Source organism: Canis lupus, chromosome 6 (genome assembly GCF_048164855.1).
Source record: "Canis lupus baileyi chromosome 6, mCanLup2.hap1, whole genome shotgun sequence".
NCBI lineage: Eukaryota > Metazoa > Chordata > Mammalia > Carnivora > Canidae > Canis > Canis lupus.
This window is the reverse complement of record NC_132843.1, coordinates 5,031,607-5,059,106: the sequence shown is the minus strand read 5'-3', so window position 1 is coordinate 5,059,106 and position 27,500 is coordinate 5,031,607. Positions and strand designations below refer to the sequence as shown.

The 27,500-nt window shown below is 47.1% G+C and overlaps 1 protein-coding gene and 1 long non-coding RNA gene across 2 annotated transcripts in view; one reads left to right on the top strand and one right to left on the bottom strand.

Moving 5' to 3' along the window:
* Positions 1-24,682, top strand: part of APCDD1 (APC down-regulated 1) — a 31,489-nt gene extending 6,807 nt beyond the window's left edge. The window contains exons 2-5 of the mRNA XM_072828700.1: positions 5,925-6,108; positions 8,980-9,511; positions 20,767-21,088; positions 22,547-24,682. Coding sequence (XP_072684801.1) covers positions 5,925-6,108; positions 8,980-9,511; positions 20,767-21,088; positions 22,547-22,998 — 1,490 coding nt within the window. The 3' untranslated portion in view covers positions 22,999-24,682. The remainder of the gene's footprint in view (positions 1-5,924; positions 6,109-8,979; positions 9,512-20,766; positions 21,089-22,546) is intronic.
* Positions 1,720-9,761, bottom strand: LOC140634937 (uncharacterized). The gene is made up of 2 exons (XR_012032251.1): positions 9,392-9,761; positions 1,720-1,980 (listed from the first exon to the last, which is right to left on the bottom strand). It is a non-coding gene; the product is annotated as an uncharacterized lncRNA (long non-coding RNA).
* Positions 24,683-27,500: the final 2,818 nt, after the last annotated feature.

Genomic DNA, 27,500 nt, shown 5'->3' with positions numbered 1-27,500 from the left:
AGTATTGCATTGCTAAGTACCAGGATGATGGATTTCCACAATTTAAGATTAAGATATATAAATATTTTGCACAAGTTTCTTTTCAGATGTAGTGCTAAATTAGTGTAAGTTCTACTTTCCTTTCTCTCTCGCTTCCTCCCTCCCTCTTTGCTTTCTTTGACTATAACTTCTTGTATACCTTCTCCACAACATTCAGAAGATGGTCAGGACAGAAAACTCAGAGGCTATAAGAGAGATTTACTGCTATTTGTTCAGACTGTTCCCATATCATCTCTTCCTCATTTATTCAAGCAAAAATGATATACTGAACCATCATCATAGAAGCTTCAAGATGGATCTTCCTGTATCCCATCTGCTTCCCATGCCTCCAAAAATGGGAAAATCGGTCTTCCCCAAAGGGAATTCTATTGTTACATTGCTTAAAATCTTTTGGGGATTCCCTGGGTGGCTCAGCAGTTTAGCGCCTGCCTTCAGCCCAGGGTGTGATCCTGGAGTCCCGGGATCGAATCTCACATCGGGCTCCCTGCATGGAGCCTGCTTCTCCCTCTGCCTGTGTCTCTGCCTCTCTCTCTCTCTCTCTCATAAATAAAATCTTAAAAAAAAATCTTTTGCTGGTTTCTCTTTGCCTTTCCAGTGAAATACACTCAGTATGATTCATGGCACTCCTGATTTTGGTCCTGCTTCTCTTCTTCTGTTCCTCTGTTGTGAACCACCCATTTGATCCCTCCTCCCTGAGCCCAGCCCCAGTTCCTCCTATATGAACCCTTCCTGTCCACCTGTTTATGTTGGCTATGCTGTATATTCTTCCTAAACCACTTCCATTCAGTGTTCCAGGCATGGTTGGCCCTTCATGAATCCTTGTAGGATAAATTCAGAGCCTGCTCTTTCTGTCCTATGAGTCCCCCTACAAGCCCACTTGGGATCTGGTGTTGTCCAGCCCATTGGATACTCCCTCAGGGCATAATGTTTGTAGCTTCCATGCTTAGACTAGATCCTTGTCCTTCAGAACTTTTCTGATGGTTTGAATGAATGAGCTGCTAGTTTCAGGCCCAAATTGGAGTTGATGTACTCTGAGTGGCACAGTGAACACAGAGGTCCCTGGGTTGACCAGAAATCTAAGGCTGTTCTCCCTGGAGGGCACAGGATGGCTGATCCTGAGACACAAGCCTTAGGGATAAGGAAAGCTGTTAAACTTGCCCCTTCTTGCAGCTAGACTTGATGCTTCAAATGACCTTTTAATTCTAAGCCATTTAATAGAAGTAGCACTCATGAGAAGGTCAACTGGAGCTTCCACACAAGACAAGCCAAGTAAATATTGGAGACTACTGTTGGCGGTTGACTGCAGACCCGAGACAGTTTGTCCGACCGTACAGCAGTTCCTGCTTTCACATGACCCATTTAATTTTGCTACTAAGAGTAAGGTGGTGAGTACTTCAAAGGGCAAAGAGAAAGAGAACAATCCTATTTTTTCTACCCTAAAAATATAGTAGCAGCCTCGTGTGCAAACCATAACTCACTGTATGCTGAGGAGCCATGCTTACTATAGAGTTCTTCTCTACCTGGCTGCTCGTGCTGCTGATCTTTTGCACTGAGCCTTACCAGGTCTCTAATTTTTGCTTATTGTCTGATAAGAGTGATGGCCAAGTGGAGATTTGTCTCTAGAAACCCAAGTGATGTAATGATCTTTTGCCTCTTTCTGAATGATTGCCATATTGGTGGTTCTGGTTGTGGGATTTTATTTCTTCCACCCCTGGTTAAAAAGCATCACGATGGGCTCCCTTCCTCTGTGACTGGCCTTCTGAATGACCCATGCAGATTCTGACCACCACTCCCTCTTCCTCTGCCTTTGAACTCCCAGCTTCCTTCCCAGAACCCTCCTTCATCATCTCCACCCTTGTTCTTTGACATCCAGGCCAATGAATCCTTGCGAGCCTCAAGGTCAGAAAAACTTATCTTCATTCTTCTTCATGTTTCCAGCTCCTAAAATATACAAAGTAAGAGTGAATAGGTATTTGTTAAACTGAGTAGAACTCGTCAACAACCACAGAGCCTGGTGCTTTGGGTTCCGCCCTCTTCTGTATAAGGATCTCCAGTTAACTGTTGGGGAGCCCTGTATCTTTCTTTACCCTGAGCACTCTGTCCTGCTCAGAGCTCAGAGGGAGCCTGGCTCTGGACAACTTTCCCATTATTTTAACTGTGCTGTTAGGTAGGATTTTCTGTAGGCAGTCTAAAAGCCTGATCATTATTTAAAATAATAACACATTTAATGAGAACTGTGTGTCTGTGCTAACGAAGACAGGCTCAGTGAATCCTGAGACCAACCCTAAGAGATAGGTAATGTTATCCCCTCTTTACAAATGAGTAGATGGAAGCTTGAAGAGGTTGAGTCATTTGTTTAAGATCACCATGCTAATGGTGTGTTTCATCAATTGGAAGATACAGCTTTTTTCCTATTTTAAGGTCTCTGCATTGGATGTGCATTTTAGGGTCGATGGGGGTCCCAGCCCCAGTTAGCTTCCCTGATACAGTCTTTGCCTGTGTGAACCTGGACACAACAGCTCCTACAGTCATCACATCACTTCTTTTTTTTTTTTTTTTTTATGATAGTCACACACAGAGAGAGAGAGAATGGCAGAGACACAGGCAGATGGAGAAGCAGGCTCCATGCACCGGGAGCCCGACGTGGGATTCGATCCCGGGTCTCCAGGATCATGCCCTGGGCCAAAGGCAGGCGCCAAACCGCTGCGCCACCCAGGGATCCCCATCACATCACTTCTTTTATGTGTCTCCTTGTTACTCCATGTCGATGGATTAGTTGCAAATAGGTCGGTTTTGAAAATAGAGTAAATGTTTGAGCCATGCGTGCTGGGTTATTTTTCTCCATTACCCACTTATAAATTACACTCTTCAGAATCAGTGTGGCCTTCTAACAGAGCAGTGGAGTGTTAATTTGACATCAGTGAGGAAAATGTTTATCACTGGAGCAATAAACTGCGATTCCGTATTTTCTCACATAGCAACAATCAGTTACATAGAAAGGATGATACCCATAGAAAGATGTGGCTCCTGGGGGGCTCAGTCGGTTAAGCATCTGTCTTCGGCTCAGGTCATGATTCCAGAGTCCTGGAATCTAGCCCCACATGGGGCTCCCTGCTTAAGCGGGGAGTCTGCTTCTCCCTCTTCCCTATGCCCTCCCCACTCACCTCACTTGGGCTCTCTCTATATATAAATATATATGATCTTAAAAAAAAAAAAAAAGATGCGGCCGTGTTTGTTTGCTATTGAGATACAGGCAAAACAAACACTTGTCACAGGTGAAGCATTGCAACTGAAGGCAAGAAACATCGTCAAATCTCCTTGAACAGATAAAAGCAAGAGAGAGCAGTAGGGCACTGCTGTGCAGCATTCAGTGGTATCTCAGGACTGTTGTTCAAGCACGGTGTCATCGTTGAACTGCGAGTGTTTTTGTCACTGGTACTAAAATAATGATGCATCTTAACAATCCTTGAAGTCTTGGATTCGATGAAATCCTTTAAGTGGCAGATCCAGTTTCAGACTCAGGCAGCCTAGCTCCAGAGCCTTGCCTATATCCACTATCCTTCCGGCTTTTATTATCTTTACGGGAAAGCAGTTCCAGGGTGTAAAGGAGTTTACAAATCAATTTTCAGAACATAGCTTGATTGATAGTGAGATAATGGTCCTTTACCACCTGCTTAGTGTCACATTTAAAGCAGAATCTTCCCCACCCCCAGCGCTTCATAAGTTGAATTAAAATCTATTTTGTTAGCCACACTGTAATTGGTCACACAGTCACTGACCTATTAGACGGCAAGCTGTGGATATCTTTCATTGCTTGATCCCCTAACTGAGGATTCAGGAACTGCCTCCCATCATCAAGATAATTACAACTCTTGGGATTAGTGGAGGTACAGTCCATAGTACCCCCTCTCCCTTCTCTAGTTCAGAGCTAACTGAGAGATCCACAGAGTCCTCAGACAAATGGGGATGAAAACATGAGAACTGTGATAACTACTCAATCAGAAGACACAGTATAGACAGATGTCCACGGTGGGGTTGCTAATAGTTCACCCCTGAATTTTTCAGACTTTCCACCTGGCCTAGTGCCACAGCCAAACAACTAAAGGGTCAGGGCCCTTACTACATGGCAGGGGTAGGCACTGATCCAAATCCATGTGCAGTCGGCCCTTGAACAACATAGTTTAAACTGTGTGAGTCTACTTACTTAAATGTGGATTTTTTTTTTATAAAGACAGCACAGTACCGTAAGTGTATCTTCCTTATAATTTTCTTGATAACATTTTCTTTATCCTAGCTTACTTTATTGTGAGAATACAGTATATAACACTATAATACATTGTTCAAGGGCGAACTATATTTTGAAAAGAGGCCAGTTTGGCAGAGAGAAGTGAATGGCATAGTCACGCACGCAGCTTCACTGGGGAAGGTTGAATGAGGGATAGAGAGAGAATACCTAGGAATGTCACTCTTCCTCCATGGAAGCAGGGGCCGCCTCTGGAAGGAAGGGCCTCACTGAACCACTGTGAGCACCACCACCACCAGACGTGGATTTTGGAGATTTAACATTTCTCTCATTCTTGCTGGGGTCCAAAGCACCTGGCTGGGCTAAACAGGGTTGGTGGTGAGGTTGCATTTCATGTGAATGATCCCTCATAAGTCCTGGCTTCTCTGTGAAGTTAATTAGGTATTGATTACAAAATATTTAACTACCTCTTCATAGGTAGCATTCTGATGAGTGTATTTTATTAATTCTGTGTATATTTTTATTTTATTTTTTGTATATCTAGTGTTTTTTGGTTTTGAGCTTTCTTTTTGTTTTGGGGTTGTTTTGGGGTTTTTGTTTTGTTTTTACTAACATAGTACAGATTATTTAATAGGTCCACAATAGAGGTGTGTTGATGTGATAATTACTTCAGGAGTGAATCTTCAAGAAAACAGTGGGCTTTCAGATTACAACTCCATTTGCTGGTGTTATGCTTTATTCTGAACACGGGCTGGTGGTTATTTTGCACGTTTAAGTGTCTGTCGACCTAAACTGCTTATACTGAAGATGAACTTATTCCTGATATTCCTTTATCTGTGGAAAATAAAAATAGGCTTCTTGTAGTTATTCTTTTTTTTTCTTTCTTTCTTGTAGTTCTTCTTAATTGAGAACCCTATATTAGCAATGACTTTGTGGGTGTGAGAGGCTGGAGTGGGAAAGGGATTGGGGAAACGTGTCCCACACATACCCCGCTGGAGGGGGGTGGTCTGTGACTTGCATACCACGCCCCCCCCCCCCATGGGCAGCCCTATAGAGGGTGGCCATCCAGCGATGAAGAGAACCAGAAGATGCGTAGCTTGGTAGGAGCAGATGTCAGTTAGTCCTCCAAGTTGTTCCTGGGCCTCCTCCATTCCCTCAGAATTCCCCTTCCACTGAGGCTGGTCCCCGTGCTCCCCCCCACCCCCAGATGTGCCACTGCATGAGCCCATCCTTCCTGCTGACTCCTTTCTTACACCTCCCTTGGGTGACTTTGGAATAATCTTCATTTGTCTCTTCGTAATATTCATCAGTCTGCACTGTAAGCTCTCCCCTGGATGCGCCACCTGATTTGCCATTTCACAGATGCGGGGATTGGAGCTCAGGCTTTGCCAGGAGATAGCCAAGAGATCTCCCGAGAGACAAGTTGTCTCTGTGGGTCTTGGCTTTCTCCCCTGGGAAGTGGTCTCCCGGGACACAGCCCCCTTTGAGATGTGAACTCCTGGAGAGCAGAGACAGTGGTACACCCATGGGGTAGGAGTGCATTTCCCATTTGCGGTGATTCCTTGCCAAGGAGGCAGCCCCTCAGCCCCACTCCTGTCTGCCCCGAGCTCTCCTTTCAGCGAACTTCCCGCTTTTCTTCCAGGGCTGGGAGAGGGTTCAGCCCTCCTTCATCCAGACAGCAGATCCCATCCCAGGTCCTTAGAGAAAAGCGCCTGGCGGGCTTTCAAGGAATCACAGTGCCATCACATGCTCAAACATCTCCACAATGGTGCAAGGATCACCGTGCAGATGCCACCAGCTATTGAGGGCCACTGGGTGTCCACCGGGTAAGAGGGCCGGGACCAGACCGGGGCGGGGTGGGAGGGGAAGGCAGGGGAAGGCCTTCCTTGAGGCTTCTCAGATGCTCAGAGACTGTATCCTCTCTGCAATGGTCTGGGTGTTATCTAAGTTCTACCTAAAAGCCAAGCAACACTTTGAAACTCTGGTTGGGAAAGAAACAGAGCTAAAGACTGTAGAAATGTTAGCTAAAGCAAAGATGCCTACCACTGTTAACCACAGGCGGGGAGTGAATGGGTCCTTGTTTACCGAAGTCTGCGGGACCACTGGTGTATAAAAAGAAGCCATTAGCAAGTGAAATTAGGAGTCTGTATTTCACCAACCCTGAAACATAACTTGCAAGCTTCTGAGGATCTGAATATTCTAGCCATATTCTGGTAATTTAATATATGGCTTCAGGGTTCTAAGAGTAAGTGAAAAGGTACTCAAGCTACCTCTACTAGCAAGGGCATAGTTCTTGGACTCATTTTCAAGCTACAGAGCTGAGATTTATCCCAGTTTGAGCTCTGGCTTATCTTCCAATACAGCTTTTAAAAATAGCCTAGAGGCAAACCTGTGATTTTTTTTTTCCCCTACCCATTAAACTGTTGAGATTTAACAAGGCTCACTCTGGGATCTGATCACTTCTCCAGGTACCTTGGGAAGGGATCAAATGCACACAGAAAAGAGAAAAAAAGGAATTTTTATAAGATGATGAAGACCCAGAGGTGTTTTATTTTCTCTAAAGATGTGGTTTCATAAAATAACCGTGTGATAAATATTTGCACAATCTTAATATGATGTACTTTTAAATAATTTATCATTTTATTCAAACAAATATTTATTGAGTGTAAAAATATTTACGGTGTGCCTAGCACTGTTCTAGATTTTGTGTATATAGCAGTGAACAAAACAAGACATGGTCCCTGTCTTCAGGAATTTTACAAATAAACATACAAAGAAGTACTATGAAGAGGGGAAAAAAACAACAGGTGCTCAAGGAGAATACCAGGGCCTTATTTTAGGATGAGGGTGGGGTCCTTACCAAAGGAAAGGACACTTGAACTGGAATGTCCTTAGCTGTGCGGAAGACCCAGGGAAGAACTTTCCATCTGGAAGAACTGGGAAAGACTGGGTTGGAGAAACAACTGATCCAGAGCCCTTGTAGTCAGGGTATAGTAAACCCAGGTGTAGTGATCCGGGAGGGGCAGCTCCAGATGAGGCTGCTGGGGTGAGGAGGGTCAGCTCCAGGGCAGGTCTGGCCATATTGGAGTTAGATCTGAGAGAACTAGAAAGTCATCGAAGAGTTTGCAGCAAGGACAATGCTTAAGACATGAGTCAGCTTTTGCACAAGGCACTCTGGCTGCTGTGCAGCAAACGGGTGGTAGAAAAAGTGAGAATGACCAATTAAAAGATGGTTGCAACATGTGCATCTAGAGGAGATGAGGCCTAGGTGAGGGGGGTGGCCGGCCCAGTGGAGTGTGTGAGGACTTGAGATATGTTGAGTCCTGAGGCCAAGCAGCACGCTTACAGTGCCCTTATAAACAGACCACAATGACCACTCACGCTGGACGAGGCCTTCTTCAGAAGGGGAGGACCTCTGTGGCTCCTCTGACAGACCACAGGGCCCAGGGTTCCCCTGAGTGCCTTCTGTGCACGTGGCCTCATTGGGCTTCCAGTGACAGCCTTTCCCAGAGGTGCCCACTTGGAGTAATGTTTACCTTGTACCAGTGTGTTAAGGGAAAAATGGAAATGTCAGTGATTTTGAGAGTAATAGGCCTTTGGGATTTCAGCTCCACTGCTTCATTTAGCAATGCTGAGTCTGCTCAAATCATATTGTCAATAATATATAGTAAATGTTATATATGTGGTACATGTGTGTATTATATATTCTATTGAGTTTTGATATTATATAGTTATATATTTATCACAGACTCAAGCAGAGTTATAAGGCCAAACCTGATGGATGTAAGTCATGATATAACTGAGATTAGCATCTAGTGGAGAGTTACAGAGGTCGGATTCATTGGCCGATGTGTTGAAGAAACCCTCTGGCGTTTCCCTGGTGCTAGCTGTGCTGCACAGCTAGGAACTGGCCATGGGTAGGGCAGTGATCAATTCCTGTCAACCATTTGTTCCCTGTAGACCTAGTCCAAGTATCTCTGGCCTACGAATCTAGCATTTATCTAAAGCCACAGCGAAAAAACATTTTGTCGTCATTTTGTCAGTCAGCATAAACAAAAGGAGCCCTTACTTCTGTTACGTTAGCTTTGCTTTCACTAATGGACTCTTTTCCCCAGTAGAGGGAAAATTAATTGTCAGTAGATGGGAGGGCGAATTTCTAATTGCCCCTAAGTGACTTCTCCCCAGACTAGATTCCATTTCAGGATGACAGACATCCAGCACCTGTCTGCTCTAGACAAGGTCCATAGAAGAGAAGTGTTCAGGAAATCAGCTGGTCTTGGACTAGCCTAAGGAGACTTCCTTCATAGGCCAGCACTATTCTCTTCTCTCTTCCCACCGGAAAGAGAGACGCTTACTTCCCTGGAGTTAGGCCCCCAGGTGGAAGTGAGAAGGGCAGGTTCGGGCTCCCTTAGCTTGTTCATACAATGAATAAGGACTGTGGTGTAGAGAGACTAGGAACACAGCCCGGAGCCAGACTGCCTGGTTTCTCCTGGGTGCTTATGCGGCCCGGGGCACCTTCCCTAATCCCTCATGCCTCGGTTTCTCCAGCTGTAAAATGGAGCCATGGGGTTTGCAGCGAGGATTCCATAAGTGGTAGGCCCAAGAACGGCGGCTCAGAGTGAACATTTGTTGCTATGGCCATAATTTCTTGACACTGCCACGAATCTCCTCCTATGCCTTCTCCTTTCCTCCTTCAGCTGTGAGGTGAGGTCAGGCCCAGAGTTCATCACGCGGTCCTACAGATTTTACCATAATAACACCTTCAAGGCCTACCAGTTCTATTATGGTGGCAACCGGTGCACGAGCCCCACCTACACGCTGGTCATCCGGGGCAAGGTCCGCCTGCGCCAGGCCTCCTGGATCATCCGCGGGGGCACGGAGGCCGACTACCAGCTGCACAACGTGCAGGTGGTCTGCCACACGGAGGCCGTGGCCGAGAGGCTGAGCCAGCGGGTGAACCGCACGTGCCCGGGGTTCGTGCCCGCTGGGGGCCCCTGGCTGCAGGACGTGCCCTATGACCTGTGGCGGGCGGAGAACGGTTGTGAGTGCACGAAGGCCGTGAACTTCGCCATGCACGAGCTGCAGCTCATCCGCGTGGAGAAGCAGTACCTGCAGCACAACCTGGACCGCCTGGTGGAGGAGCTCTTCCTTGGGGACATCCACACCGACGCCTCGCAGAGGATGTTCTACCGGCCGTCCAGTTACCAGCCGCCCCTGCAGAATGCCAAGGTAGCCCGCAGCTCTCTACTCAGGGCCCAAGTAAGACGAGTGACCCGTGGGGAGGCCCGTGGGTGCGGTCAAAGGGACCCAGGAAGCCCCAGGCATCAAGGTGCAGAGGTGGGGGCTGCCCAGGGAGGGACAGGACAGTGGGGTGGGGGTGGGGGCTCTGGTTTTCCTAATGACCTATGTTGTGGCTACGGGCGGTGGTTCCGAAGGTTCCTAAGGCTCTTCTCAGCTCTAACCCTCCACCAACATCACCTTTGATCTCAGAGGAAATCATAAAGGAAATTCGGAGATGTCATAGCCACACGTGAAAGGGATGTCACAATAGCAATGATCCCAGCCTTGGAGGAGGTGGAGAGGTGCCTGAGGGGAAGGGGGTGCTGCTGTAGGCTGTGGGGCTTGTGGTCTCCCACCCACACTGCTGCTTTCAGAGTTCACAAGGACCCCCTGAGGCAGGTATTGCCTCCCTTGCAGGCAGAAAGGGGAGGTAGCTGAAACTCTGGGGGTTTTCTTTTGCCCTGGGTCATGCACTTGGTGATGTTCTGAACTGGAACTTGAACCCAGACCTCTTTCTCCAGACCCCACATTCATTCCATTCAACTAAGTGAAATGTAAAGTCACTGTGATCACAAGGGAGGATGGAGAGGGGCAGGAAACAATTAAAACCTTATAATGTTCCTTTTTTTGAATGATAGTCCAGTAATTATATTTGGAATTCACAAAGCATTTCCTTCCCATGGGCTCAGAATCCGTGTCAGCCTGTAACATGATCTTCCACCACAGAAGCTGGGGAAGCTCCAGGTAGGGAGGGGTGTGCGGGGAGGGGTGGAAGGAGATTTCTCCAGTAACCGCCCCCCATCAGATTGGCTTCTGTGGACTCCTCTCTAGAACAATGACTCTTCAAATGAGGGGCCCCATTTGCCTTTTGTTTGATAGTTTATTCATTTTTTTTAAATATATTGCTTTTCTTAGTCCTTTGAGCTTCTTATGACTGGTAGAGATATCCCAGAGTACTTCCCCTGCCAAGGACCACTTGGTGTTATCTTCTGTTTATCTGTGCTGTTGTGAGCTCCTGTAATGAAAGTCGCCTTTATTATAATTGTGGGAAATCTGCTGAGGAAGCCCACTTGGCGGGCGCTGCTTCCTCTAGATGCGCCTCACCAGGGACTGTCCCCATGTGTGAGGTGAAGCCAGACAGCCCAGAGCCCCAGATCCAGCCCCTCCCTGGGCTCACAGCATGTCCCCAAGCACAGAACAGGGAGCCAGGCCTACTGGGTCTAGCCGTGAGGTTTCAGAGGCCCTGAGGAGCAAGAGGTAAGTTAGGGCAGTGAAGCAGAAGGTGGCCTTTCTTGCCAGGCCTCCTCAGGATGGGTGAGGAGCAGAGTTGAAGCTCTGCAGGCCCTGTGCATCACACCAAGCCATCAAGAGCACAAGGTGCCTGCCATAAGTGGCACCTAGGCAAGGGTGGCTTATGAGACGACGGCTAGGAATCATGGGCTCCCCATCCCTTCACGGGACCCTTCCGGGTGGAAGCATCATCCACAGTCGGTGCTGATCAACACGGCTGAACAGCACTTCTCTTGAAATCTCTGGTGTGAGGGAGCAGCCAGGTAAGGGAGCTTTTCTTCTGAACATTTGGCTTCCTCTGAGTACAGTCTAGCCAACTTTTAAATTATCTCTGGGAATGGGGGGTAAAAATGTCATGAATAAAAACAGCCCACAGATAATCCAGAAACATTTGGTAAGCCAAGAGCACCAGCCAGGTCCCACCCTGAACCCTTAGGAAGCTATGCTAAGCATGGTGCCTGCTGGCTCTCCAGCAGAGACACTAATAGGCAGCAAACAGCCCAGAGGCGGGAGCAGTGAGGCGGGGAACTGGGTGAGGAGGAGGAAGTCTGAGGGAGGAGGCAGGTGCAGTCCTGGAGCTGCCTGGGCTGGTGTCTGGTCGCTGTCCCCTCCTTCGGCTGGTCCTTTGCCCACACACAGGTTCTGATTCGTTTTTGTCAACTACACACACCCATGGAGGCTGCTTTTAGTCCTGAATCGAAAGAAAGGATTAACCATGCACTTTCTTTTTTTTACCTCTATTCCCTCACTCTGAATTTGCCCTTGTATTTCTTGTGGCATGGCTCATCAGGAGGCCAGATAGGTGAAACCAGTATTCCTAGGACCTGTAGCTCTGGAAGATTCCTACTCCCTCCCCAGGCCTGTAGGAGGGATTTCTTATGTTGTCAGTGGACTCACTGAACAGAGCCTTCTGTTGAGAGAGCAAAGGCACACACTTGTGGTTCCTGGAGGAGAAATGTCTTGACCATGAGTTATTACCATTGGCATGAGGACTGAGGATGACAGTTGTAAGGCTTCCCAAAAAAGTGGGAGACATGTTTGTCTGTTTGTTTGTTTGTTTGCTTGTTTAACACTGTCTGGATAAATTGGCAAGAATATGGACTTTGAAGGTGGTAGTCAATCCTGGAATTCACTTCTCCTGTGGCCATCAGCTGCAGGTGATGGTGGTGTCATCTGCTTCTGAAGCCTAATCTTCCTTCAATAAAGTGATAAGACTATAAGACTCAGTTGCATTAGTGTGCAGAATGCTGCCTGCCATCTGGGTAGGGCCCTTCACCAAAGCCCCCTTCTCTCCACACCTGAAGTAGGTAGCCCTTCTGGGCGGGTGTCTCCTAGAGGGATGACAAGGACAATCACATCGACTGGGGCCTCAAAGTGTTTGATGATTCATCATCATGAATCATTGCCTCCCCTTTTCTCCTCCCTCCCCTGCCACGGCAATTGTGAGGACATTTACCCAGATACTTAAGAGGTAGACCCTCTAAGCCCTAGGCCTGATGCCCTGATTTAAGAAATTTTAAGGGTGGAAAGAACCTTGGGCATTCTGTTAAGTACAAAGAAAAGAAAAAGATATAGAATAGCATGACCAGCATGATACTACTGTGTGAAACTAATAATGAAAGAAGTATAAGATGAACTTAGAAAGGAGGCCGTATTTCCAGAAGGGTCCAGGAGAAATGTAGCAACTGCCTCTGAGAAAGGGAACATTTTGGTGATGGTTGGACCGAGACTCATCGCCCTATACATCTTTGTACCTTTTGTGCCACGATCTTACATTTATCTGAACAGTCACTATGCAAAATTAGAATAAATTTCAGAAGTGAGGACTCTGAGGCTCAGAGGAGGGCTATGGCTACAGCTGGAGATGGTGGCAGGGCTGAGAGAAGGACCCAGGCAGGCGTCCAGGGCTGGTGTGTGCTGTCCACCATTGCGACTGCCAGCCTGCATGGCCATGGGCGTCCTTCGAAGGCCAGTGAGGTCTGCATGGCTCTGGGAGCTGAAAGGGCCCGTTCTTCTTCTCTTGTTGTCCCTGGCATGATCCGCCTGGCGCGCAGTGTGCCACCGATTCCTCAGGAAGTGTTTAGATCCTTCCCCAGGACAGCTATGAGAAGGAATAAACGGACTTGGCCAGTGGTGCCCTTCCAGACTCAGGGCAGGCACAGCCCTGGGTGCTCCCTGGCCACTGGCTGGTGGCAGGTCACCTCACCCGCCGGGAAGGGGAAGGAGGAGGGCTGGGAAGCATCCGGAGAGACCACACTCCCCCCCCACCCCGCCTCTTTGAACTCTTTGCCTCCCTTAATTGCCAGTCCATAGAGACCTGGCTGAAAATTAGTTTAAATGCTAAATTGAGTTTGAAACCACTAGTCTCAGCCCCTCTGGAAACGGGACACCATGTAAAAATAGAAACTTTAAATCAACTTGTTTTTCTAAGCTTTATACAGCTTCGCTGTGAGGTTCAGAGTCCTTTGGCAAATGCGCTGCGTTTGAAGAGAATCAGGTGTGCCGGGAGGATTCTTTCAGGATGAAATTGGCTAGTCTTCAGTACAAAAAAAAAAAAAAAAAAAAATCAAGACCACATAAAATAACCCTGAAAAGATGCTTTCCCTGAATTGAATTTAACATCAGGGCAGCCGTCACCCTCTGCTTAGATTTTCGTGCAGTTGAAGGGTTAGCAAACCAAATTCTTTCAGTGGTAGAATCAAATAGTAATTAAAAGCAAATGATCGCCCCGGTTGTTGGAAATGCCAGAGCCTCAGGATCAGACTTGTAAGCAAATGGAATTGATCTTTCTCCAAAATCCTGCACTGATTTAGCCACAGGGCCATAAATCAAAGGGGTTGTCTAAAACCAGACACTTTCCCCAAGCCGTGTATCTCAAATATTGTACCCCTGCACATTCATAGCACATCAGAGGGAGACAGGCACCCAAGTGCTTTTTTAAAAAGTAGCTGAGCACTGAAAATGAAGAAGGTGATACTCATGTGCTTTCTCTCTTGAATTCTGTAGAAATGTCTAGATTGCCAACCGGCCTTTGTTTATGAGGGAGCTTGCCTTCCTGAGCCTTTTCAGAGTCCGTGAGACTTTCTGGTATCTGTGACAGCCGAGAGACTGTGGGCCAGGTGGCCACGGGCAGCGCACTTTTCAGCCCAGGCCCAGGAGATGGCTCTGCCACAGACGAGCCCCTCCTCAGGCATGAGTGTGGTGGGGCTCCCAGTGGCTGGGTCAGTGGGTGTCAAAGGAGCCATGGAAGGTGGGTTGCGGAAGAATTGGCCTTCCTTCTCTTCCCGCCACTGGCAGGAAAGAAGAGGGAATCCCGGAGGTGACAGGAGGTGATAGAGGACTGGGGAGTTCAAGGAGTCATCACTTAAAAAGCCCATCTTACACTGAGGATGAGTCCTAAAGAAAAGTGTGGCCCTGCTGGCCGGGGCTGGGTGTTTACTGTGGAGCAGCAAACGTTGCACATTGTATGAGAAGACGGAGCTGACGATTGGGGTTGGATGATGGGGTCTTGATGCTGAAAGGATTGCCGGTGTGGACCTTTTATTGGGGCCAGGGTATGAAGTGTCAGGCAATTGCTGCACCACGCACCTGCTGGCACGTACTTTTATTGCAGAAACAGTTCATTATACTCCTTGACTCTGGAGTATTTCAGCAGATAAACAGACATGCAAGGTTGATTTATTTAAGGAGTTTGCAGACCAGGAAATACTTGTTGTCAGGGATAGTGTAAGTGGTAAACAGTTGATCCCTTAAAAGGCAAGAGAGCCCGGAGGACAGAGTGAGAGCCTGGGCATGCCAGAAATCAACCATTCAGAAAGTCTGTAGTAAGCCCGCAGTGTGTAGGGGCGTCTGCTCAGCGCTGCAGGGAGAGTGGAGGAGGGGGATGGGCCAGACCTGATGGGGGCTTTGGATTTCTAGCAGATTTAGTGTGATTATTAAAACGAATCTACTTTAGCTATTGAAATGAATTTAGATTGCTAGAAGTGGAAGAAACAAGTCAAAATGTCAATCAGAAATTTTGTTCTGAAACCATCCTTGAAGTCATTTATTTTAAAGAACTGGCTTCTGAGGGCCCTATCTGGCTGTTGAGTCTGCACATTGCGTGTGTGTGTGTGTGTGTGTGTGTGTGTGTGTGTGTATGCGAGGGGGAGGCAAACTTATCTTTGGTGTGCTTTTCTAATGTTTTATAAACCAGAAAGGTCTTTGTGAGCTAACCTTTAGGTTCAAAACTTCTTAGAAAGCCTCTTTCTAGAAAATGAAGAGCTGCTCCCAGGGACCCCCATCCCCCAAGCGCCTCCTCCACTTCTTAACTGCAGGACAGTGTTGAATTGACCATTGTCTCACTAAGTGGTCAGGGGACAAATGCAAAGCCTGAAGAGTCGGCAGCCTAGCTTTCTTGTGTCCTTCCATCATCCTTTCATCCCTCATGGTTCCTGCCAGCTACCTCCAGCCCCTAAAGCTACTGTTTGGGAGACACAGCATGTGTGACCGTGGCTAGTCCACTTACTGCTTCCTGAAAGTGGAATCATCATGACTCATTGAGGTGGTCAAAATGAGCCCAAGTACATCAAGTCCTGGGACCCCAGATCTGAAAAGCACCCCGAGAGGCCCCTTCCACAAGGCAGTCAGCTCTCATCATTTGTGATGAATGCTAGCCTATTCTATTCATTTTGGTAAATAGCCAGTGACAGCATCCTAGCAATTAGTCTGCCACAGGTGAGACTTTTTCATATCTGTCACGCCCCCCCAGGGTCATGGGAAGTAGGAAAAAGGGAGAGACGTCTGGTCTTGGCCTCCAAGAACTTGACAAAGTTCTTCTCCAGTGGAATGGAGAGGCCCCAGGAAGGCTGTATGTGTAGGAATACCTACAATAGAAATTGAATCAAATGCATGGAGAATTGCGGTTATGGAAAAAAAAAAAAAAAGTGTTCAGCTTCAGTCATTGGCAGGTTTCTTCCTGAGAAACATGAATGTGTTTTTTATCCCATGGAAGAAAACTGTGAAAGGAAGTTTCCATCATCTGTTCCCATTTCTCCTCCTTGGGCAAAACTTTTAGCCCAAGAAATGTTTTATTCATCCTGCTTCTCTAGTTGATCTGTTCACAGCAAGATGATATCAAGTAATTTCTTCCATTCTGGGAAGACGCTGGAAACAAGTGGATACTGTCACCAAATGTTGTTGACGAACCAACTCTCCAGAAATAAATGTTGGCTGGGACCGGGAGAAAGCCTGGAGAATCCCTATCAGTCATCGGTCAGAGAAGACCTGTTCCAGGGACCAGAGTCTTTGATAGGGAGACATCTGTTCTTTGCAGGACGTCAGCCTAAGGGGTAACCAGGGGATAGCACTCAGCAAAGCCCCAAGAATAAATTATGTTCCAGACTCTACTTTTGGCTTGTAGAATCCTTTTTTTTTTTTTTTTTGGCTTGTAGAATCCTCTGGGCCATGTTATTCTACCTCTCTGTGCCACGGTGCCTCATCTGTAAAGTGTGCCCATGGTCTCTTTGAGAGATCATAAGCTAAGGGGATGATTTACTTGACCTTCCTCAGACTCAAATGTCCCATACATGCAGGCTGTGGTTAGCTGATGTGCAGGAATCAGAATGCACAGTGGGCAAAACCCCACTCTGCCTAGAACATTGCACACTTATGAGGTTGAAGGCCGATTTTTCATTTTTAGAATAGGTTTGATTGTCTTCTTCTAGGAAATGAATTCCATAGGGATCTTTTTTCTCTCCTCCTCCTTCAGAGCTAAAACATTTTATAGTTGGTGTAAAGAGTTGCAACAAGAAAACACATTCTGGTCCCTCTGCTTTAACCTTCAGATCTTCTGTGGACCCTCACTTTGAAGTAGTCCTTTCTACGATTCAGGGAAGGGAGTGATTTGAAACCCCAATGGTAGAGCCTACAAAAGGACAGCTTCTCAGAGGAGAAAATGGATCGGAGTTGGGGACCAAGAATCATAAAGCACCTGATATTTCAGAGTACACATCGCTTTTCATGTCAAAAAGCTCTTCCCATTTATTTGTTTTGAAAAGCTGCTATTCAAGAAATGCATCCCGAAGAAGAAAAATTTTAGAGCCAATACAGAGTATAGGCCTTAATTTCTGCTTCCACATAATTGTCGCTATGGGTCTTGCAGGTTTTATTCAAGCCAAGGATGATAGGAATAAAGAGCACAAATTAGACTTTTAAAAAAATCTGTCTGTACAACAGAAAGGTTTCCCCCTTATCTAACCATGGCTAAACTTTCCCCTTGATGACGTCATTCGCAGAGAGGCCAAAAATCCCACCCTTGTTTATGACATCTTGGTTTCTTAATGTCTGCTTAAGAGTTGTTATAAAAAGTTACTAGTCCATTCAACAACAAAAACAACCCTATTAAAAAAATGGTGAAAGGACTTGAGTAGACATGTCTCCAGAGAAGATATATACAAAGAGCCCATAAGCATATGTAAAGATGCTCAGTATCACTAATCCTTAGGGAAATGCAAATCAGAACTACAGTAGGACCCTGCACCATACCCATCAGATTGGCTATTATCAAAAAGAGGAAAAAAAAAAAACTGTTGGTGAGGATGTGGAGAGATTGGAACCCTGTGCACCATGGGTGGGAATGTAAAGTGTGCAGCTGCTGTGGAAAAACGGTATGGTGATTCCTCTAAAAGTTAAACATAGAATTATGGTATTATCCGGAAATTTAGCTTCTGAGGGTATGCCCAAAATAATGGAAAGTCAGGTCTTAAATAGATGGTACACCTGTGCTCATAGCATCATTATTCACAGTAGCCAAAAACTGGAGTGTTCATCAACTGATGAATGGATAAACAAAATGTGGCACATTCATACATTGAAATACTATTCAGCCTTAAAATGAAATTCTGACACAAGCTACAATGTGAATAAACCTTGAGGACATTATGCTAAGTGAAATAAGCCTGTCACAAAAAGGACAAATTCTGTATGCTTTCACTTCTATGAGGTGCCTTGAGTAGACAAGCCCATAGAGACAGAAAGTAGAGTAGTGGTTGCCAAGGGCTGCGATTAAAAGAATGAGGGGCTGGTGTTTATTGAGTACAGAGTTTCAATGTGGAAAGATGAAAAAGTTCTAGTAATGGATGGTAGTAATGGTTGCACAAGAGTATGAATGTGCTTAGTGCCACTGAACTGTGCACTTAAAATGGTTAAGATGGTAAGTTTTACATTATGTACATATGTATTTACTTTATATATTTTACCACAATAAAATAAGTAGGAATTTGGTAAGACCAATACCCAAGGGCCAGGTTCCTCTCACTCTGTCCCTCAATTCTCACAGACCCAAATGATGGACGGCAAGCCTTCCTTGCCTGTGGCCTACTTTTCTCCGCTGATAAATGGAAATGCTTCAGCCAGGTCCCCATCTCAAGGCTCAGGCCTCTATGCCATTGACCTTAAAAGCACCACATGAACTCCAGATGCTACCATGGCACGTCTCCGGAGCAGTCTGGGCCTGCAGGCTGTGCCTACCTCTCATCACCAAGCTGGTTCCTGTTCTGATGGAAGAGCATTTGATCCCTGATGTTATGCTGGAGCAGTCTTGTGAGAGCTAAGACCCCTATTCTCCTACCCACCTCCACCCCATCCCAGAAGCTTTCTGGGAGGTTCTTGACTTGATGTTGGTATTTGAGCAGACAAATCTTGTCAGGGAATGAGACTCCTACCTAAGAATGGCCAGCAATGAAGTGGCCACATACGATGTTTTTAAAATTCCCAAATTATAGATCTCAAAGCAGTTTGTGGGGAATGAGACTCTGTGGCAGCCCACTTGATCTTATCATCTACAAACCACAAACAAAGCTGAACAAAGGAAGCCTTCTCTCCCCTAGTTCCAACTCTAGACTCATCTGATGAGCACAGCAACAAGTTAGCAAGCCTGGTGTTCTCTTTGGAGGAGAATGTAGAGGGAATGTAGAGGCATGGCGACCGAAAAGCCCTTTCCTGCTCTCCTACCCTCGGAGATCTCCCAGCCCCTAACCAAACAACCGTAGGTCACACTGAGCCACTGCTAGACAAGAAAAGGCATTGGAAATCTGGGTTTCTGACTCCAGGAAGCATATACATAGGCTCCTGGGAGTTCCTGTCAGTGCCCACTCTCAGGCCTGAGGCCACACCAGTGAGCTGCTGCACACCCTGGCCCCCATGGTTAGGGGAGCCCCCGGCCAGTGTCCACGAGCTGCCCTCCTGACTGTGGGCTACAACTGTTACCCTCCCTCCACAGCACTGATCAGATTTGCCTTGTGCTTCTGTTAGCCCAGTTGGCTTTAGCCAAGCTGGTGTGGGAGGAGAATACCAGAAAGGTCATCCCCCAATCCAGGGGCATGCAGCCCACGGCACGCAGGTGTCCCATGGCTTCGGTTGAACACCCAGCAATGGCAGATGCAACCCAGAACCCAGTTGTCTTGTCTTCCAGACTGTAGCGTTTTGAGAGGAGCCCCAAGCTCTCTGGACAAACAGCATTTACATGGCTGGCAGTGTCTGGCCACCTCTACCCTTGGAAGGCTTTCTCAGCCACAGCCCTAGACAGACAGCCCTTGTCCAGAGGCTGTGGTAGTGTTCTCAAGCAGGTGCACAACGAGGCGCCCCTGAAAGAGCTGCAGCTATCTTGCACTAATTAAATGGCTGAAAGCTAAAAAGCAGGAAGCAAATTAAGAGCCCATAGGCCTTCAAACCTCGAGGCGGGCAGACACAAATGGATGACAGGTGTGCAGGCTGGCTTCGCGGAGGCTCTGCTCTTGCCCTCTTGCCAGCCGCCTCCTTTGAAAGGACCCCTGCTCTACTACGCAACTCCCTTTGTCATTCCAGCAATTGGAATGCTGTCCTTTTTTCTCAGTTTTGTGTGTCTCATAATTGTTTTTAAAAGTGAAAAAAAAAAACTAATTGTAAAATACACAGAAGCATTTTCATCCTAACCATTTTAGGCGCCCCAGTGCAGTAGCGTTAAGCACATTCACGTTATTGGGCACCCATCTCCCCCATCCATCTGCAGAACTTTTTCATCTTCCTGAACTGAAGCTGTGTCCTCATTAAACACAAACTCTCCTTCCCCCCTCCCCCAGCCCCTGGTAACCACCATTCTACTTTCTGTCTCTGAATTAGATCACTTTGGGTGCCTCATATAAGTGGGATCATACAGTATTTGTCCTTTGGTGTCTGGCTTATTTCACTGAGCATCGTGTCATCAAGGTTCGTCTGTTGTAGCCTGGGTCAGAGCTTTTCTTTTTTTCAAGATTGAATCATCTTTCACTGTATGGATGGACCACATCTTGTTTCTCCATTTGCCCGTCTATGTGATTGGGTTGTTAGCGTCACCGGGCCGTCTGAATAATACTGCGAGGAACGTGGGTGAACAGCTGTCTCTTCAAGACCCTGGTGTCAGTTCCTTTGTGCAGAAACCAGAGGGGGCACAGAAACTGCTGGATCGTATAGGAGGTCTTTTCCTCAGCAACTGCACCATTTTACATTCCCACAAGCAGAGCACGAGGGTTCCAGCTTCCCCACATCCTTGTCCACACTGTTCTTTTCACATTTTTTTCATACTAGCCATCCCAATGGGTATGATGGGAAGCCAGGCTTGCCAAAGTCAAGTGTCTGGGACATATGATAGGATTCTAAAGAGAGTACACATCACAGCTGAAATATTTAGACACGTCCCTGAAGTCAGCCGAACACATGTGTGCGCTTGTGAGCCCCTCCCTGCACACACACAACACTCTCCCATCTGTGCCCGAGGGCTTGGCTCCAGGCGCCTCTTGGGTGCCCAGGTGACAAGCGATGTTGCCCAGTCCCACTGTGAGCCTGACTTGAAGGAAGCGTGCGTGCACTGCTCTGTCATGAAGACCAAGTTCTCTCGTGTGTTTGTTTCCTGTCTCTAGAACCATGACCATGCCTGCATAGCCTGCCGCATCATCCACAGGTCAGACGAGCACCGCCCGCCCCTCCTGCCCCCCAAGGCTGACCTGACCGTCGGCCTGCATGGCGAGTGGGTGAGCCAGCGCTGCGAGGTGCGGCCCGAAGTCCTCTTCCTCACGCGCCACTTCATCTTCCATGACAACAACAACACCTGGGAAGGGCACTACTACCACTACTCTGACCCCGTCTGCAAGCACCCCACCTTCACCATCTACGCCAAGGGCCGCTACAGCCGGGGCGTGCACTCCTCCAGGGTCATGGGAGGAACGGAGTTTGTGTTCAAAGGTAGGGCTCCTGCCTCAGCAACCAGGGTAACAGCCCAGCGGGTGACAAACGTGAGCGGCTTGGGTACCTTTTTGTCGAGGCAGAGCCTGGAGGAAGGAAAGGGCTTTTATTTTTTTTTTTTTTCCAGTAGAGATGTTGGGTGAGAGACTAGGGAATACTTTCTGCTTTTAGTTCATCATTTACACCGGCCTCTGAGGCTCCCCTCTGCTCAGAATGGGGCCGACAGGGGTGGCTCAGCCTGTGGGCCAAGGTGGGGGAGCGCCCCCCTCCCCACTGTGCAAGGTGTCACATGTGGCCACGGGGTGCGTTACTGCAGATGAAACCTCGCATCTGCATGTTCCTGTCGTGTGCACAGCTGGGGGCAATTTGGAGCTGCCCCTGGGATGACGTCACACATACTTGCTGCATTCAGGGTGCTCTCTTGAGTGGGCAGTAAAGAGGAGATGGTAGTTACATGCCTCAGGGGCTCCGAAGGGTCCTTTCCAGCGCTGAGTTTGTCATGCGCTTGCAAGTTGTCATGCGCTTGGAGGTGGGAAGTTTGGGATTCGTAATGAGGATCAAAGTGAGAAAGGTTAAGGGGTAGAAATTCACCAGGCTGTTACAAGTGAGGGAGGTCTTGTGGCCTCTTTTGAAGCTTATGCATCTTTAAGAGATGCTGTCAGTCACATCACAGACAAATAAAAGAGAGGTGGCGCAGAGACTGGGTGTGACCCCCTGATTCAGGCTATTTAACATGAAATATTTCTGCTGACCCAGATAAGTCCTAGGGCATCTTAGCCCATGCTGCACCCCCCCCACCCCCCCGCGCCTTAGCAAGGAAGATTTTTCTCCAGGGAGGATGGACCTTTGCTAGATGTGGCTAAGAGAACAACAATCTCTGACCCCACCCTGGAGCTGTGGCGGCATACATAAAATACGGTCCCCTGGGCTCCTTCAAAAACAGCCCTCTATAAGTGCTGGGGTTTCTATTTAATTACTCGTATTTTACTTGCCTGCAGCCTAATTTATTTTAGATACCTGATATATGGGCCAGTATTAATTTGCCAGACTGCTAAATAACTAGGAAAGGTATTCAACACCAAAGCTACTTAAAAACTTCAAAATGCTTTCATAAAAACAACATTCCAGTTTGTGTTGAATATTTCGTCAATCGCCAAGAGTCATTGTCACCAAAGACAGCTCCTTGGAGATACTCTGTGTGACGGCTTGATGTCACGTCAACATGCAGTCAGCTGCAGCATTTCTACGCCAAATGTGGTCTGCCTGCAGTGTGTTTGGCGTCATGACCCTCCAGATCAACATGTTGAACTCTCTCCACTGGGGGACGCTTTTAGGCAAGCTGCGGCAGGGGGGTGGCTGGGCGTGGTGGGGTTTAGAGCAGATGGCCAGCGCAGCGGGAGTGCTTTCTGCACCACACGCCACCCCGAGAGTCACCGACCTGTCCTCTCTCCTTCGCAGTGAACCACATGAAGGTCACCCCCATGGATGCGGCCACAGCCTCGCTCCTCAACGTCTTTAACGGGAATGAGTGTGGAGCTGAGGGCTCCTGGCAGGTGGGCGTCCAGCAGGACGTGACACACACCAATGGCTGCGTGGCGCTGGGGATCAAACTACCTCACACGGAATACGAGATCTTCAAAATGGAGCAGGATGCCCGTGGCCGCTATCTGCTGTTCAACGGCCAGAGGCCCAGCGATGGGTCTAGTCCAGACAGGCCCGAGAAGAGAGCCACCTCCTACCAGATGCCCTTAGTGCAGTGTGCGTCCTCTGTGCCCAGAGCTGAGGACTTCTCCGAGAACTACCGGGGTCACCAGTATGGGAGCTGGGCGCCTGGAAGGAGCGCTTGTCCCCTGCTCCTTGCTGTACTCCCCGGCCTTTTGACTCTACTGCACTGGAATGTCCTCAGATAGAAGTTTTTAAGAAGCTCTATTTTTCCAGACCAGGATTCCTTATAATTTACAGATTTACCAAAAGAAAGGACACTATTTCTTGTGATGCACTTGAATGCCCCAGAACTGAGGCTCCTTTTCTGCTGCCTGGCCCCCTCCCTCTCAGCCTGAGTCCTGAGCAGTGCTGTTTGAAGTTTATGCTTTGAACTCTGTCCAGTGGGATCCCAGGCCTGGGCGCCTTCTCAAGGGTAATTGCACTTTAAGACCGCAGAGAGTGTCGAGCTAGTGTGTTTGGTAGAGGGGGCAGGGTGACAACGAAGTCCTCTTCTTTTCTTCCTCATAATTATTATTATATTTCTGAGTTAAACTTAGATGAGTATCAAGCTCCAGCTTTTCCTGCCACTGTATCGCGGTTGCTTCCTGTCCTCCCTTGAAACTGTTTTGCAACCTGGAATCCAATGCAGAGTTGGTTTGGGACTGCAATCAAGACACCTCTTATTAATAAAGAAAAGACTTGAGTGTAGATATGTATATAGGGAAAGACACAGGGTTTAGCTTAACCATCCTGACAGCCTTTATGCAAAAAAAAAAAAAAAAAAAAAAAAAGGAATCCAAGTTTTCAAATGTTGAGTGGAAAAACATCTGTAATTAAAGTTTTAACGTAATTTAAACTATCGTTGTTTTAACTTATGGGGGGAGGAGACTTGGTTATGTGCTGGTTTCTGGCTGGTTGCGGAATGCACGCTGCTTTACTGCTGCTCAGTTGACAAGGGTAGTCAAGCAAATATCAAAAGCAAATATCAAAAGCAAATATCAATAGCAAAAGGCAGGCCCAGCAATGTACGGGGTGGTGACAGTGTGTCATGTGCCACCCGAATGATAAAAAGTGCCTGTTCATTCCACACTTTCCTGCCCGTGGAACCCTCGTCCTCGCTCATGCTGTATCTGGCTGGGGTGAGTAGATGGAACCTCACCTGGCCATCTCTGCTACCCTCAAAGATGACTATTCAGAGACCATGCTTTGCTGTTCGGGGGCTGGGATGTTCAGAGAGCATGCCGTGGGGGCGTCCTCACCAGGCCTGCACTAGATACTCGATGTGTGTGCAACCCAGGCTTTGGGTAAAGCCCCCGTATCATCGGATGTGCCAGCTTGAGTTGGTTTCTGCTCTGCTGTTGTTGCCTTTGCTCTGTGACCGCAGAAGGTCTCAGGGTCACCTTCTAGAGCGACTGTGAGCTTTTCTCTCTCTCAGACACTGGGAGGATGCATGAGACATGTCTGCCCATTACTTTGGATTATTACAGATGGTGCTATCTGAACACCAAGTGCTGTTGCCAATAGAGACCGACGGAGGGAAATAGCAAGGCATCCAAAGCCTGGATGGAATCAGGAGTGAGCATGGAAACCGTGATCAAGGTCGAGAGTCATACTTGTATTTAAAAATTAACTTTATGAAATGCTGTAGCATTCAGTGTGGTGATAAGTTATAAGGATAGCATGGAGTACCAAAGCGCTTTATCTTTAGAATATATTTTAAGTTGTGGTGCATACTGAGGGGGTTTATTCAAATGAAAATACTAACTTAATGTCTGCCAAGTTTAATAAAGATGTCAAAAGTACTCCCACAGAATACATTTTACCTGTGGATCTATTTAATCAATACTAATGCTACCTTTAAAGGATATAATAAAATTATGTGAAAAACTATGTTCACTGCTAAAGAATACCTCAGTGATTTGCCATAAAAGTGATAGATTTATAGCCATTGAATTCACAGGCACTCACCTAGACTTAGCTACTCACACTTTTAAAAAGTACACTACGTACACACACACACACACACACACACACGTATATCCAAATATGTAGATATTAACATGTATGTAATGTATGTGTTTATGTCTTAGAGATAACACGATATTCGTGGGGTCATAGCACTTCCTGATCCACTATACATCACTACAGAGAATGGCTGGTATAATTTACTCACAAATTATCCACACCGATATATGCCTGTTGCTTGCTATATCACCCACGTGTATCACATCTTGTCTTGGTTATGTCATGTTAATGCAAATAAGGGTCAGTAAGTTAATAGCAGATAGTTCCACTTGTAAAAACTGGGTTTGGTGAAAGAAGTAAGTAAATAAAAGATGGCTCTTCTAGACTTCCCTGTCCTGGAACTAGACTTCCCTGGCCTGGAACTAGACTTCCTGTTTTCCTGGGTAGTAGGCTGATGATGGTCAGGGTCAGAAAGTTGTTCCTTGGGTGAACCTTGTAAAATCCAGGTGGACCCTAGAGTCAGAAAGGAGTTTCCTGGAGCCCCCATCACTCAGTGTGGAATAAAGGTAATTTGTGCAGACATGACAAATCTGGTCATCTGCTTAGGTGCCCAGTGTCTGTGACATCCAGGTGATGTCCATCCTGCCATCCTGAACAGTCCACCAGGGGGTCCGGTGCTGTGGCAGCCCACTAGTGTAACTCTTAGCAGTGCCCAGTCCCCGGGATCCCTGCAAGAGGAGCTGAGGGTCAGGGCATCCTCCACAGGGCTTTACACACATCTTGTAAAACAACTGGAACATAAGACCTGTGGTTCCTGGTTGAAGGGAAAGCTTTCACAATAATAGAAGAGCCATTCTCCATCCCACCAACTCTTTAAATATATCTTGAATGCAAAGATTATGTTAAGTAGTCCACACACATATTGCAATATTATATTTTAAAATGGTATCCCCGCCATCCCTATAAGACTTAAATCAGGCACGTAGCAATAGAGTGCCAAAACCAACAGATAGCATCTGACGAGGCATTTCTGGACACTGTCCTCAAAAGAAAATGCAGACCGTCCTGAGGGTACTGGGGGAGTAGGGATGGTGGGTGGAAATACACAGAGAGGAACCCACTCTGACACAATTTCTCTACTTGACACAGATTTTTCTGGCCTTCTCAAGACATCTAAGCTTTTGTGAATCCAAACATCTTTCATAAGAATATATCTGCGTGAAGAACAAATAAAAGTAGCTTGGATAAATATTTCTCACTGATTTCTAGATTCTTGACAAAATGTGTAAGCATTCTCAAGTAAGAGAATCATATGTCCTAAGATACTAGTTGAATTCTTTAAATCCCTGTAATGATCCAAGAGTTTTGGGCTCACAGGGCAAACAAACCATCTCTGAGTGTCCGTGGGGCTCCTATGTTTTCACAACCCCATCTCCCTGGTGTTTCAGTAGGTAGAAGTAACACTGTCATAAGAAAAAAAAAAAGAAAAAAAAAAAAAACTACTGGTTATGACTTCAACTTCAACATTGGCTGAGGCCTGATGAAGTGGATGCTTGACACAACCACGTTTCTCCAGGAGGTACCCAACTGACGCCCAGTTGTACCCACAAGAGGTGCCACACCGGGCAAACACACATCCTTTACTCAACTGCACAGCTCACTGGGCAACAGATTGTGGGATATGACCCGTGGCCTCCCATGGTTTCCATGGATTCATTCTGGTCTCTTGGTTTCTGACATCTGCTATACCACCACCTCTATGACCCCTATGCCCTGTGGAACACCACCCGAGCAACTCCATGCCCCCTTGACTTAATCAATCTGGTATAGCTATTATGTTGGAATCCGGAGGCCAGAGGATTTGGGAGCAGAGAGAGCAGCACTTTGCAGCCCCGTGCCCCCAAGCCTTGTCACCTACTAGCTGCCTCTTCATCCTCCTGAGCTGGAGGGGCGCCTGGCAGCTTTGCTGCTTAGGAACTGCTTCAGCCTTTCCCTTCCCCATGAAGTCTCTCCTTCTCGAGTGATACGAAAATCTGAGAAAGATCCTCCGCAGTTCAGGAATTGTACTTGCCAAGGACTTCAGGCGCTGGAGGCTCAGACATTTTTCTGCGGCAGATGAGGCCAATACGGAGGACTATTGATAGGGCGTGACCTTCAGAAAATCAAGGTTATAATAAACAAGTGAGGGACACTGTGTATTAAGAAAGCTCATTTGGGGCAGCCCCGGTGGCTCAGTGGTTTAGCGCCGCCTGCAGCCCGGGGCGTGATCCTGGAGACCCTGGATCGAGTCCCACGTCGGGCTCCCTGCATGGAGCCTGCTTCTCCCTCTGCCTGTGTCTCTGCCTCTCTCTCTCTCTCCGGGTCTCTATGAATAAATAAATAAAATCTTAAAAAAAAAAAAAAAAGAAAGCTCATTTGCAGAATGTCTTTCTGTTCCCTAAATAACACAGTCCACATTCTCACAGGCTGGGCCCTGGGTAATACGACTGCCCTGGAATCAGTTTGAAACATTAAGATATCTCATAGACTGAAAAATGGAAATATCTGTTGCATGTTGCAGTTTTATCCTCCAATTTATTTGGGAAATGGAGCTATGTTACATCTGAGTCCCAGCATCACTTACGTGAAAGAATAATCAGCCTCATAGCATTCTCAACTCAGAGCAACTAATTAGAACATTAAAAGAAAAAAGGTTCCTGTAAAGAGTGTGTTGTCTCGAAGCACAAGAGAGTATATTGCGTTG